General features: G+C 42.4%; 1 protein-coding gene and 1 pseudogene across 1 annotated transcript; one reads left to right on the top strand and one right to left on the bottom strand.

The window, feature by feature from the left end:
- Positions 1 to 3,117: 3,117 nt before the first annotated feature.
- Positions 3,118 to 4,137, bottom strand: LOC148295066 (uncharacterized). The gene has a single exon (XM_088252373.1). The coding sequence runs from the start codon at positions 4,135 to 4,137 to the stop codon at positions 3,118 to 3,120; it is 1,020 nt and encodes a 339-aa protein (XP_088108499.1).
- Positions 4,138 to 11,524: 7,387 nt separating this feature from the next.
- LOC110752193 ((-)-alpha-pinene synthase-like) lies at positions 11,525 to 12,411 on the top strand (annotated as a pseudogene).
- The last annotated feature ends 1,144 nt before the right edge of the window (positions 12,412 to 13,555 follow it).

The following is a 13,555-nucleotide window of genomic DNA, read 5'->3' as shown; positions in this document are numbered from 1 at the left end:
AATAATTTCTCCACCAAACCCTCGTTAATTAGTTTCTAATCAGTCATGGAAAAAATGATTCAAAAGCTTAAATCTTTTTGTACAAAAAGTAGAAGAGCAAAAGTAAGACTAAAACATAAATATAATAAACACATATTGCAGCAGAATCCTCAGTTGTAATAACATGTGTGTTTACACGTAAACAAATCATTGCAGTTGTAAATACATATTGCAACACATGTGTTTAAATAAATATAATAAGATGAGTTGTAATTTCTCCACCAAACTCTGGTTAATTAGTTTCTAATTAGTCATGGAAAAAAAATGTTTCAAAAGCTTAAATTTTTTTATGCATAAAATAGAAGAGCAAAAGTGAGACTAAAACATAAATATAATAACATTTATTCCTAAGATTTTCACCTTTTATTTTGTATGTGTGTATCTTCTTATAGATATGTTTGGCCAGACGAGACAAAGTTCAACTTTAATAAAGAAATATCTGTTCTTGAGTTTTGATTTATCTGTCTTCCTTAATCATTTTCAATCATTTATTCCTGAATGGTAGAAGATCATCCAAAATACTGGGTCCCTCCTCAGTTTCTCTACAGCATAATTTTTTGTACAATGATCACCTTTAAAAGTTGTCACATGTTGTTTTTCTTTTAGTACAAGCTATAGTCTAAACTACATGGGAGGGAGATTTCTCACACACACAACTATTATGTTATTGGGGTTCAAACCCAATGACAGTACTTGCCCCGAATTCCTCAGAATCCGTGACAAACCCTGTGGTTTTTCCGACATCAAACTGATGTCGGGCCCACTTACTAACAGTATCCTCCTTTTTGAACAAAAGAAAAGAGGCTTGAGACTTTTTGCCAAAATTTTGGTAGAGTCTCCCCTGAAAAATAGACTTTTCCCAAAAAATTCAACCTGTCAAAACACAATAATAATTCCCAACTAGCAGAATGCACAATACAATAGCATACAATTTATAGAATAGGCCTCCGACCTTACATCCAACCCTAACATGGGCGATAACAGAGCAATTCTAAAAAAATTCAGTTTACAAACTCAACAAAGTTCAATGGGAATAAAAACAAATAAAGATTGTCCTACAGAAGCTTAGGGCTCGGAAATTCAAGTCTCGGCTCAACCGCTCGACTCAGATCAAGCTATTGCCTGGGGGGCGCAAAAAAAAACTTGTGAGTGGACAAAAACAAAGTTTTATTATAATTCAAAACAACATACTAACCCCACCTTTTAGAAAACGATGCTAAAAACATGCAATTGAAACTATTCATACGTAATCAATATGAAACTGAGGTACTCTCATTGTTTGCCGCGCAAATCTCACGGCCTGGAGTTCCGGGCCGAGGGGATGTGCGTTAACACGGGGTTCCTGCTTTTGGGTGCGGTGCGGTTGTGCCCGGGCATGCCAGCACGGTCTACCGTGCGTCGATGTGTTGATGAGTGTTGGATGAATAATTGGTGCGCCTGTTTGAACTCGTCTTCCTAATCAAACGATTGTAGCCAAGAGAGGAACTGGTCTCGGCTGTTAGGTTCACGGCCTGAACTACAAGGCCGTTAAGTGATGGTGTTGGTGGTGGGTTTTGGGCGGTGCTCCGGCGCGCTGCTCAGGGAGCGACGGTCGTGTGATATATGGGGTGAGTGAACGAACAACAAGGATGGTGCTCCGGCGCCTTGAAAATCAAGGGTCGTATGATATATTGATGAATGAATTTTCCTTACAATCTAACACTACTCATAGGAAAGCAAGTAAAGATATTGAAAGTGCATTACAGGAAAAATAAGTTGCTCCGTGGGAGGCTTTGTTTTGGTGTTGAACCCTTTGAATGTAGCTCGAGTCTTGTATTTATAGGAAGAGTCCCTGGATGAGTAATCGAGGCTGAATTTACGCATAGTGGAGTCTGATTAGCGCAAGTGGGTGTCCAATCGACATTTGGGATCGTGAAGCATGGTGGTGTGACCCCAGAAATCGTGGTGAATCTCGGCCGCCGCTCTTGATCGTGGGTTCTGAGCTTCTGGCCTTGGAGACGCATTTATGGCCTGGATAGCTGTTGAACTAATATATGAGGCTGTCAGAATTTCTGTGAGAATGTCCACGTCTAATCACTCTGATCCTCATCACCAAATCCTGACTTCAGTCACTTCCCACCTTCCCTCATGCATTAAATGCTTCTTTGTGGCCAATGGGTTTGCTGCATTAAACAGGCACTACTTCATTAAATGAAGCCTGGGACCCTGCTGTCACGTGATGATTTGCCTTTAATGCCTTGGCCGCAATTTTGTTCGGCCTCGGCCTCGGCCTACGCTTGAGGCCGAGATGATCATGCCTTAGCATTTCTTCTTTTATCTTTAGGAAGGCGAAGTACCCTGGCGAAACGCTGCGTTTCAGCTTCTGCGAACAAGTGCGAGGGCCGAGAGAAAGGGCTCCTTCGGCCAGCTTATGGCCGTGATTTATTAGGCACAAACACTCATACTCCCGATACAATATAGTTCTAACAAAGTTCAATTTCTTTGACTCTAACCAAACCCCTTTTCGAAATATAGGTTTACAAAACGTACGTAGTATGTAAGGAAAGCTTTTAAAGTAGTTATATATATATATATATATATATATATATATATTGTTGATGCGCAAAAATGGTTTCGCATTTTTGGGCCCAACTGAGTGATGTCTGGGCCTTCGGCATGCTTTGGGCCTATGTAGAGCGATCGATCTGCAAGATGAAAATGCTCGGTAAGGCCATAGGCACCGGTGTGGTACCGGCCAAAGCCTCTCCGATACTTAAATAAGTACGGAGTGAATAGTAATCTGGACAGAGTAAGCCAAACATGGTCCCCCTATTCGGTAGTGATGCATTTGAGTTAGGGGGTGGTGTAACCGTGCTTGTAGAGGACGTCGTTGAAGACTGTGTACCTTGCCGATCAATACCGTAGATTTATTGCTTGGGATTTGTTATTTGGCAAGGTGTCGTTTCGCCAGGTAAGAGAAGATGGGGGATATCCAAGTGTTTTCGTATCGTACAACATACACTTCAGAGCTTGCAGTACTTGGTTGAGCCAATATTTCCACTGGGACTTGTCGGCCGATTTTGTCATTGATGGCCGAAGCTAGCCTTGCCAGAGCATCGGCGTGGCTATTCTCGGTTCTGGGTATTTGCCGAATCTCGTAGGCGAAGAACTTTTGCAGTTGCAGATGCGTTGCCGATAGATGGCTGACATGGATGCATCTTTGGAGGCGAAATCGGTTGTCACCTGATTCACAATGAGTTGGGAGTCACTGTGGATGCTGATTTGTCCGGCGCCCATATTCTTGGCTAGCCGAAGGATGGCCAAGAGAGCTTCGTATTCGGCCTCGTTTTTGGAAGTTCTGAAGTTGAAACAGAGGGAGTATTCGATCTTGACTCCATCGGGCGTGGTTAAGACTAAACTGGCACCGCACCCTTGCTGATTGGTTGAGCCGTCAACATGTAAGACCCAGATTGGGATTGTAGGGTCGAAGCACTTGCTGTTCGGTATATTGGCTGATGTCGTGGTCGTATCTGAGCTTTTTGAAGCTACCGAAGGTGTTAATTCATATATGAAATCTGCGACGGCATGGCCTTTTTTTGCCAGTCTGGGTTTTAATTGCACATCAAATCCACCTAACTCAATTGCCCATTTGACCAATCTGCTGGATGTTTCTAGCTTCTGGAAGACTTGTCGAAGCGGTTGGTTGTTTAAGACGGTGATTGTATAAGCTTGAAAGTAAGGACAGAGCTTTCGCGCTGAGGTGATAAGAGCTAAGGCTAGCTGTTCAAGGGGAGGGTACCGAAGGTCGGCATTCTGCAGTTCCGCCATCTCTAGCTTCCGTATCAAGACTGAGCTGGCGGCAATGTGTGATACAGAGAGATAAAGGAACATAACTTCTCCAAGAAGGAGTTTTGACAGCAACGGTGCCCTGCTCATGTAGCTCTTTAGCTCTTGAAATGCCAGATCGCATTCGACCGTCCATGTGATATGTTGCTTGCTCCCCTTCAAGGCTTTGAAGAACGGTGCACATTTATCAGTAGCCTTAGAGATGAATTGCGTCAAGGCTGCAACAGGTCCGGGGAGGCTCTGAATGTCTTTTTGTGTCTTCGACCTTTCCATATCTATTAGAGCTTTGATTTTTTCAGGGTTCGCTTCAATTCCTCTCTGGCTGATCATGAAACCGATAAATTTCCCAGAAGATACATCAAAGGCCACATTTCATTGGGTTTAATCTCATTCGGTATTCCTTCAGAATGCGGAACATGAGGGATAAGTTGTGAAGATGTTGGTCGGCAGTTTGGCTTTTTACCAGCATGTCATCAACATAGACTTTCATGGTTCTACTGATGTGTTTGGCGAGGATTCGGTTGACCAATTTTTGGTATGTTGCCCCGGCGTTCTTCAAGCCAAACAATATTACGTTATAGTAATATAGACCTTTGTCTGTTATGAATGTCGTATGTTCGCTATCGTCACTGTGCATTAAGCTCTAATTGTAGCATGAGTAGGCATCCATGAAGCTGAGTAGCTCATGATTGGCACTAGCGTCAACAAGCTGATCAATTCGCGGTCGAGGAAAACTATCCTTCAGACAAGCTTTGTTGAGATTGGTATAGTTTTGTCACATTCAAGATCCACCCTTTGCCTTCCGAACCATTACAGAGTTTACTAGCCACACAGGATATGCAGCCTCCCAGATAAATCCGATTGCGCGAAGCTTGTCGACTTCGGCCTTCATGGATTCATATCTTTCGGTATTATACGATCGTCGCTTTTGTCAAATAGGTTTATAAGTAGAGGAAATGCTGAGTTTGTGACTGATGAACTCAGGGGAGATGCCCGGCATATCGTCGTATGACCAAGCAAATAACTCTGAATGGTGTCGCAAGAAATGGATGAACTCGAATTGGAGGGCCGCCATTAGCGTGGTGCCGATCTTTACACATCGATCGAGTTGGTTCTCATGTAAGACCACAGTTTCCAAATCCTCGACTGGCTGGGCTTGCGGCATCGAACCCTCGTCCCTGGGATCATCTGGTGGTTCGGTGTCGTTCGACACACCTGCTACAGTAAGTGTTTCCTTGAGGGTTTGGGAGCCACGGACTTGAGCGTCGTTGCATAGCAGGTCTGTGCGCTGAGCTGATCTCCCCTGATCGCCCCTGTCCTGTAACAAGTTGGGAATTTCATAAGCAACATACGGGGGGAGAGGTGCGCCTTGATTCCAGTGAATGTCGTTCGGCCGATTATGACGTTGTATGCCGTTGGGCAATCCACAATGAGAAATTAATCGTACACCGTAGTCTTTCGCAGGGCCACATCGAAGGCAATGGGTAGGCTGACGCTATCGACTGGTTGAACTAGATCTCCTGAAAAACTAAGAAAGGGGTGACCTGGCGATTGACATGGCTGTCATTTATTCCCAACTCCCCGAATGCATCAGCAAAGATGACATTGACCGAACTGCCTGTATCAACCATGATTCGTTCTACATCAAAATCGGCAATCTCAGCCCGGATAATCATCGGGTCGTCATGCCGGTAGAGGATCCCTTCTTATTCTTCTTCGTAGAAGGTGATGGGTTACCACCGAATCTTCGGCACCTTCTGGTGCCGATTGCTTTCTATGCCAAGGACCTGGGGGTATTGGGTTGCTCTGACATACTGTTTCCTTGATCGGTTTGATACTCCTGCCAGGGTTGGCCCTCCACTTATGGTGCTTATCATATTGATTTGCCGATTGGCGTTCAGAGCCGATGCTTGCTGTGGTCTAACAATGTATTGATCTAACTTGCCCTTTCGAATTAGACCCTCGATGATCTTCCTCAGACTTATGCATTCTTCAGTATTATGACTGTTGTGCTGATGGTATCGGCAGAATTTGCCAGTATAACGGTTTTCTTGCCGATTGGGCTTCCGATTAGTCGGCTTTGGTATGATCTCTTGCTCGTTCATGAGAACAGTCTCGTTTGAGGTGTTGAGCAGAGTGAAGACTTCCTGCCCTTGGTCATGATTCGGCAGAGGCCCTCGATGATTATTGAGGTTATATTTCCCTTTATCCTTCTTAAAATTCTCCTGCTGAGAGCAGGATGTGTTTTTTTTGTTTGTGGCTGTTCTAGTATCCTTTGGACTTTTGTTGCCCAGGTTCCTCCTGTCGAGCTGAGGGCCCGGTTTTGGAGTAGAAGTATTCGACCTTCGCTTGGATGGCAACCTGCTTCATTAACGCATCATAAGTATGCCAATTGCTACTATGCACCAAGTACCATAAAATGGGATGACCGTAAGCCACATTTGAAGGCGCCGAAGGCTGCCCTGTCATCGGTTTTTGGGCATCGGAAGTACTCATGACTGAAACGTACGATATATTCTCGTAGGGGCTCGTCATCCATCTATCGAATGGTGTATAAGTCATCGGCTGAGTACAAATGGTCTGTTTGGATCATGAAATGGTTTAGGAAGATCTGCTTTAGTTCGTCAAAGGAGTCCACCGTTCCTTGTTCCAATCGGTAAAACCAGTTGATGGATGTGCCAGTAAGTGCGGATGGGAACAGTAGGCACTATCCTTCGTCACTAAGCCCTTTGCATCCTAGGGCTGATTGGAAAGTGTGGAGGTGTGTTAGGGGGTCTTCTACCCCTGTATAAAACAATATGCGCAGGAGTTGCAAATCTTTGTCATGTCTGGAGTGTTTTATGCGTTCAATGAATGGTCTTGGCCTAAGCTTGCCCCACTCTAGTTCTTGGGAACGGGTTCTGTCATTCTCCATTTTCTGAACGTTTTGGAAGAGAAGTCGGATGACGAGATCTCGGCTAGGAATCTCCTCTGCTCCGTAATCTTCCATATGTCGTGGGGACCCCATTGGATGAACTTCTGAGTACCGCGTTGGTGTTGCCGAATGGTAAGTGGGTAAATGGGTTCCGGATGGGGTGTATTCGAGATCTGAGTCCGCAGTGGACTCTAGACCCTGCACTCGCCGAATAGGGGGTTTATTGCCCAGGACCCGCATTCGTGAGTCGTTGAGGCATGCCTCAATCCTGATCGATGACTTGTCCCTTTCTTCTTGTCGATCCAGCAAGCAGTGGCAACAATCGGAGTAAACCTTTTTCGGCAGATAGGGCTTCTTCTTGGGAGTTGGGACAACCAAGCGCTTGGAAGGCGCGGGTGCAGCCTTCGCACCCTTCTTCCCTTTCTTCTACCGACTAAGGGTTTGCAAGCTCTGAAAAGATTGGTTCGTCTGAATATTCTGGGTCTGCTGCTGTTGTGTTTCGTCCACTTTGGATGAGAGGATGTTGTTGTGTTCCTGCAACCTTGCCATGTCCTGCCGAAGCGCTGTGATCTAGGCTAAGAGTTCCGCTTTAGTAGTGGTTTGCAGTGCCAACAAATTACCAACCGGGGTGCTCGGGGACAGTGCTGGGCTGGCTCCACCTTGCTTACAGAACGGAAACCCTTCAGATGGTAGAAACAATAGTACTGATGCAGTCCCCATGTGATAGAGAAAGTGGGTCGATTAGTATCGTTTCCCACAGATGGCGCCAAACTGTTAATGCTCAAAAATGGTTCGGCACTTTTGAGCCCAACTGAGTGATGTCCGAGTCTTCGATGTGCTTTGGGCCTCGGTAGAGCGATCGATCGATCTGCAAGATGAAAACACTCGGTAAGGCCTTAGGCACCTGTGTGGTACTGGCCGAAGGCTCTCCGATGCTTAAGTACGGAGTGAATAGTAATCTGGACATAGTAATGGCTAAGTTTGCCGAAAGTTCCAGTTACCTCCATTTTAGGACTTGTGCCCCTTTTAGAAGCCTTGGGAGGTGTGGTTGTTGTGTAGAATTTCAATGTGGGACTGTAGACATTTACTGTGGGCACTCCACGTGTCTAGTGGGTGTTTGGTTTCTGATATTACACTTGGCAGCCTTGGGTGCCGAATACTGCCCTACCGATTCTCTTTTAAGTCCACGTGTTGCTCCCTTATTGATCTATCAATTTAGGTATAAATATATATATATATTTATATATTGTTATATACATATGGACCCAAAAGTTCTCATGATTGTATAGATATACACCCCGAAATTATATAATATATAAATAATATCTATATATGGTAATCTCACACCAACACGAGTACTGAGGGAAACAATCCAACACAAGGATTGTTTGACTTGCCCGCAGGGTTTCAACTTTCTACCTTGCGTCTAGGGATGAGCTGTCCAACCGGGAGACTACCACTTACAGCACACACGCCGGAAAATCCAACGCCACGTGTGGCCAACCAAACTATGTCCTACTGCTTTATCACACGCCGGAAAATCCAACGCCACGTGTGATAAAGTACTAACATAACCAAGTGAACCCACAAGCTAGAAAATCCAATGCCACGTGTGGGTACAGTAACCAGGGGAAGGTACTTAGCGTGGTGCAAATACATACTCACGTAACAATCAATAAAGTACCCAACTCTCATAAACCACTTGCCTAGTTATTTAATCATAAAGTAAATAACAACTTCTCAACACATATAACCGTATCCAAAATAATCATGAACTTCAAATATCAACATAATTGCAAATTCCATAATTAAACGATGTATAAACTCCAAAGTCAAAATAATCCAATTTAAATGCATGATAATTTAATCTATGAAAATAATGCTTATTCAAAACAAAGTCCACTCACAGAAAGTCCGACGCTGCGTGATCCTGAAAGGGTCCTACTTACTAGCTACACTGAGCTGGAGTACCAATTGAAGAATATGATGACTAGATTAAATAAAAGTACTTCGAACGAGAACTTTAAAAACAATTCCTAGTTTTCCTGGGACTCAAGGTGTGTGCACAACGAACGGGGAGTTTCTAAGGTCCAACTATGCGTTTCAAGATGTGGAATAACCTTGGAAGACTCTCCGATTGCCGATCCAAAAGTTCTTATGAGTTCAACCAAGCCTACTAAACCCGTTTTGCAAGTTTGGTCTCAATTGACCGATCAGATTGCTCTCGATCACACTATCGGTCTGACCGCTCGATCGGACGGTCACCGTTTTACGTAACCTTGAATCATTGATTCGGAGTATCCGGAAATCCGATTCTCGATCCATGAGTTCCTACACGATCCTAGAGGTGGAGAGAACAACATACTCGGAAATGGGGTTGATCCAACGATCCAAACATATCGAACCCAGATATCGCCTAATATGCGTAAATCCGTTTGACTGTCAAACGATAACCAAATTCGAATCCGAGCATACCGTCATGCTCGGGACGACATGGGGAATATTTTAGAACAAAATGGGCCACCACACCATGGCCCATGAGCCGCCACACGCTTCGACAGCGCATGGGTGGCTTGAGAAATTTCCGGTGACGAAAAGTTCTCAAATCACCCAACAATACCTATACCTACATGTTCGTGACAACTAAGGGAGCAACTTTTGTTCTTAGGCCCACCCCCAATTTGGCCGGGAAGTGGCCGAAAAACGCGCTAAAAAATGGGTCAAAACTTAGGTTCTAAATTGAGTTTCAAAACTTCAAAATCGATCCTAACCAACCAAACCATCAGCTATATCACATTGAGAGGGTGAGAAAACATACTTGGATCGACAAATTCCGTCGCCGGAGTTTTCGAAAATGACATCAGAAAATATTGAAGGAAAATCGACATGTTTCGAGATACCGCCGGCAAGGGAGGGGCTGGGCTCGTCGGAGAAGGGGAGGAACGGAGAGAGGGGGCCGGGCCGATTCTAATGGAGGTGGTTTTGTTGCCGGTCAAACAGTGGCAAGCTATGCGAAACCGAGAGAAGAGAGAGAGAGATCGAGGGAGAAGAGAGGAGAGAGACATGAGAGAGAGAGAGAGGTCCAAGTTTAAAAAAAAAAAATCTGACTTTGAAATATTTATGGTTGTGCCATTGCACTTTCGTTGACTGTAACTTCTTCGTTAAAACTCCAATTTGAGCCCACAATGTGTCTATGATCTCGTATCGACGAGATTTATGCAACAGTGTCACTCAAATTCCAAAAATCCTTACAAATTGAAAAGTGACTATCGTGACCTTACTCCGAGAGCAAAATTGTAATTTCACAATCAAATAAATTAAACAAATTAAATAGATTACATAAATAGTTAAAATTGGGTCGGGGTATCACACCTGAGACTTCTAGTCTGCAAGTTAAGGCCCTTTTCCACTAAACTAGACTTTGTTGGCCACATGTAGCTTAATATTACAGATGTAGGCAGTGAGCCCGCCCCCTTGTCCCCTACCCCGCACTACCATCTACTCCCTCTCTTTTCCACCGTACTATTTTTCTCATCCGCCAAACAAGAAATCAAAGGAATCTCAAATTTTGAGTCAAAATCCTAAAATTCTTTGAAATTAAATTTTACTATCAAATAAACACAAAATTTTAAAATTGAAATTAGTTCTAGAAACAATATTTTTCTACAAATCAATGAGCATAGTGATTAAATTGAGAAAAATAAAATCACCCTAACCGAAATTGAAATCAGTAAAAACAATATAACCGAACGAGGAAGAAAGTAAGAGCACAAAAACAACCAGGACCACGTTAGCAACTACAAAAACATAACCCAACGAGAAATTATATGATCTTTCTAGAATGTAAGTTATATGATCTTTGTGAGTCTCTTTGTATTTCTTCATTCAATAGTGAAAATACCCAATACCCTGCGGACGTAGTCCGATTATGGGTGAACCATGTAATCTCTTGTGTCGCTTGAGCGAATGTTTTTGCTTAACTTCTATTTACAAGTGCAATCCCTAAGCACTAGAACTCGTTCTAGGGGACGACCCTCTTGGTCATGCCAAGTTGGTTTGGAAGGATTGCAGACCTCGATCTCGAAGAGGTCATTTTTGGTTGAACGAAATTTAGGCATCACCAGTATATATACGTCTTTTTTTTCTCCTTTAGGAAATAACGGACTCATCTGAAAAATCTCACTTCAACTCAATTTTCTTCAAGTGTCATAAACCCTAAGTGTCATAAACCTAGGTTTTTGGTTTTAAGTGTCATAAACCTAAAACCTGAGCTCTAAAGGATTCTTTTGTAACTTCAATTTGTTCAATTTTGATTCTATTTAACTTAAATAGAATCAAAATTGTACAAAATTTCGTATAAGTGAGATTTTACCAACGCATTCGTTCACACTATATAGAGAATCTGTAAATATATATATAGTTGTCCTCTGAACATAAAGAAAGGGCGCGTCGAGCAAATATTACTTTGACTCAATTTTCTTTAATTACTTTTGATCCCACTAATTGAAATTGTTGATTTGTTAGGATGTAGAATGACTTGAGGTTTCTAGTCTGGTTAATCTTTAGATATGGGGGTTGAAGTCTCAGGTTTTGGGTTGTCTAAAAGACCTTTTTATATCCTAAATAATCAATCATGTTAATAAATAAGATAAAAGTTGAATAAAATTAAGTAAAAGTGAGGTTTTTCCTCATTGCATCATGTTTTTAAAGAACACGGAATATCCTGTATAGAAAGCTTCAGTGCCAATGTGTCTGACATCTAAGGGTGCATATGGAGAAGATATATTAGAAGAGGCTCTTGTTTTCACCACCGCTCACCTTGAGTCCAAAATAACCCATGACAAATAAGTCAAGCCTTGGAGAGACCTTTGTTAAAATGTCTAGAGAGGTTAGGTGCCAGGAATTACATGTCAATCTACCAAGATGAAGCTTCGCATAATGAAACTCTACTAAAACTTGCAAAGTTAGATTTCAATCTTGTTCAGTCTTTGCACAAAAAGGAGCTCAGTGATATGTAGTTTGCAAGGTGTAAAATTCATACTAATTATTAGTTATACATGTTTAGGTGGTGTAAAGAAGTAGACTTTGAAAGGAAGTTGCCTTTCGGAAGAGATTGTGGAATTGTACTTTTGGACAACGGCATAAAAATTCTAAACAAAGTCATTGCCCTGGGAAAAGTGATGGATGACATATACGAGGCATTTGGTACCTACGAAGAAGTCGAGATCTTTATCGAAGCAATTAGGAGGTTTGAAATAATCACGTTCCTTCTTTTTCTTATTTAAAGATATTTTTCTTCTATTTATTTTGCAGAACTCCCACAATTGATACGCTTAAAATGATTATGGTTGATGCAATTTTCAGGTGGGATGTCAATTCCATGGATGAACTGCTAGACTATATGCAAATAGTTTATCAAACACTTTTGAATCTCTTAAATGATATTGAGGATGAGATTGTGAAGCAAGGAAATGCATATATACCGAGTTTACTATGCAAAAGAAGCTGTAAGACCAACTGATGTGCCAAGGCCTGTCCTCATGCGCACTCTCAACTTAACAAGAGGGGAGATGGCTTCACAGTACACATTTTGGAAATCTAATGAAAGATACGGTTACTTTCCTTTCTATTGATCCTGTGCCACTTTAAGTTGGATTCGTTGTGATCTCTGTAATAATCACAGAAAATCTCACCGTTATTTATTCTAGATCAAAACAAGTACAAAACACGAGAAAATATTTGAAGAACACGTGTTGACGCCAAAAACTGGTTCACAGGCTTTAAGGGTCAACTTAGTAATTTTATACCTTCGGTATCCTTTTGGTCTCGGTAAGGAGAGCAATCTGCAAAAGTAGCAAACGCTCGGTAAGACCTTAGGCACCGGTGTGGTACCGGCCGAAGGCTCTCCGATACTTAAGTAAGTTCTGTTTGGGCCCAAATTTGGTGCGCCTGGTCCAGAGATAAAAACCAACATCATTTTGGGCTGCTAATCTGGACCTAAAAATGATGTCCTCAGCCCATCAAACGCGCCCAGCCCGTTAAACAAAATAAACAGTCCAAAGCAATATCACTTGGTCCAAAGGAAGAAATGGGCCGTCTCAAGAAGAAACTTGGGCCTCGAAAGAAGCCAAAACAGGTTTTGAGCCAAAGGAACAAATGGGCTTGGCACTTTTTAAAAAGAGAAAAACCCACAAAAGGAACAGACCCATGTGACCCCTGACTTGGAAAAGTCAATAACTTCGGCTGAAATTAAAGATTGAGCAGGGGCAGGTATAAAGGAGGATGTCTCTGAAAAAACTCTGTTGCCAGGAGATCAAACTCCGTTTTAATTATTCAAAAGATATTTTTCCTATTTCAGAGAAGACACCATTCTCAAGAGATAAGCAGACTGCCTCTGTGAAAAGAAGATAAGCGGGAAACAGGGAACTGTTCGAAAACTGAGAACTTACCATCTCAAAACTTCAGACTCTTGCAAAAGCAGTTGAAAAAGAAGAAGAGCATGGCACCCCATCAAACTACAGAAAAATGGTCACTTCAGGAACTGATCGTTGAGTGTTTGCTTGCCAAAAATGGATAGAACCCCCTTCTTTCTTTTTAAAAAAAATTAAAGATCTTTTGAGATTATTTGCCGCCCAATATTAAAAGAATCAAAACTCCCACTCAAGAGCATTTCTTATATATATGAGAGAGGGTGAACGGAGTAAGAGGCAATCAACACAACCAAAAACTCAGTCAAAAGACAAACACTCAAAATGATCACTTGATCACAAGAATTCC

Source organism: Prunus avium, chromosome 4, assembly GCF_965620075.1.
Source record: "Prunus avium chromosome 4, drPruAviu1.hap1.1, whole genome shotgun sequence".
Classification (NCBI taxonomy): domain Eukaryota; kingdom Viridiplantae; phylum Streptophyta; class Magnoliopsida; order Rosales; family Rosaceae; genus Prunus; species Prunus avium.
Note: the sequence above shows the minus strand (reverse complement) of the source record. Positions and strands in the feature narration are given on the sequence as shown.

Excerpts from the sequence above, each read along its gene's own strand:
- LOC148295066 (XM_088252373.1), bottom strand. The coding sequence starts at position 4,137 with ATGGAAAGGTCGAAGACACAAAAAGACATTCAGAGCCTCCCCGGACCT.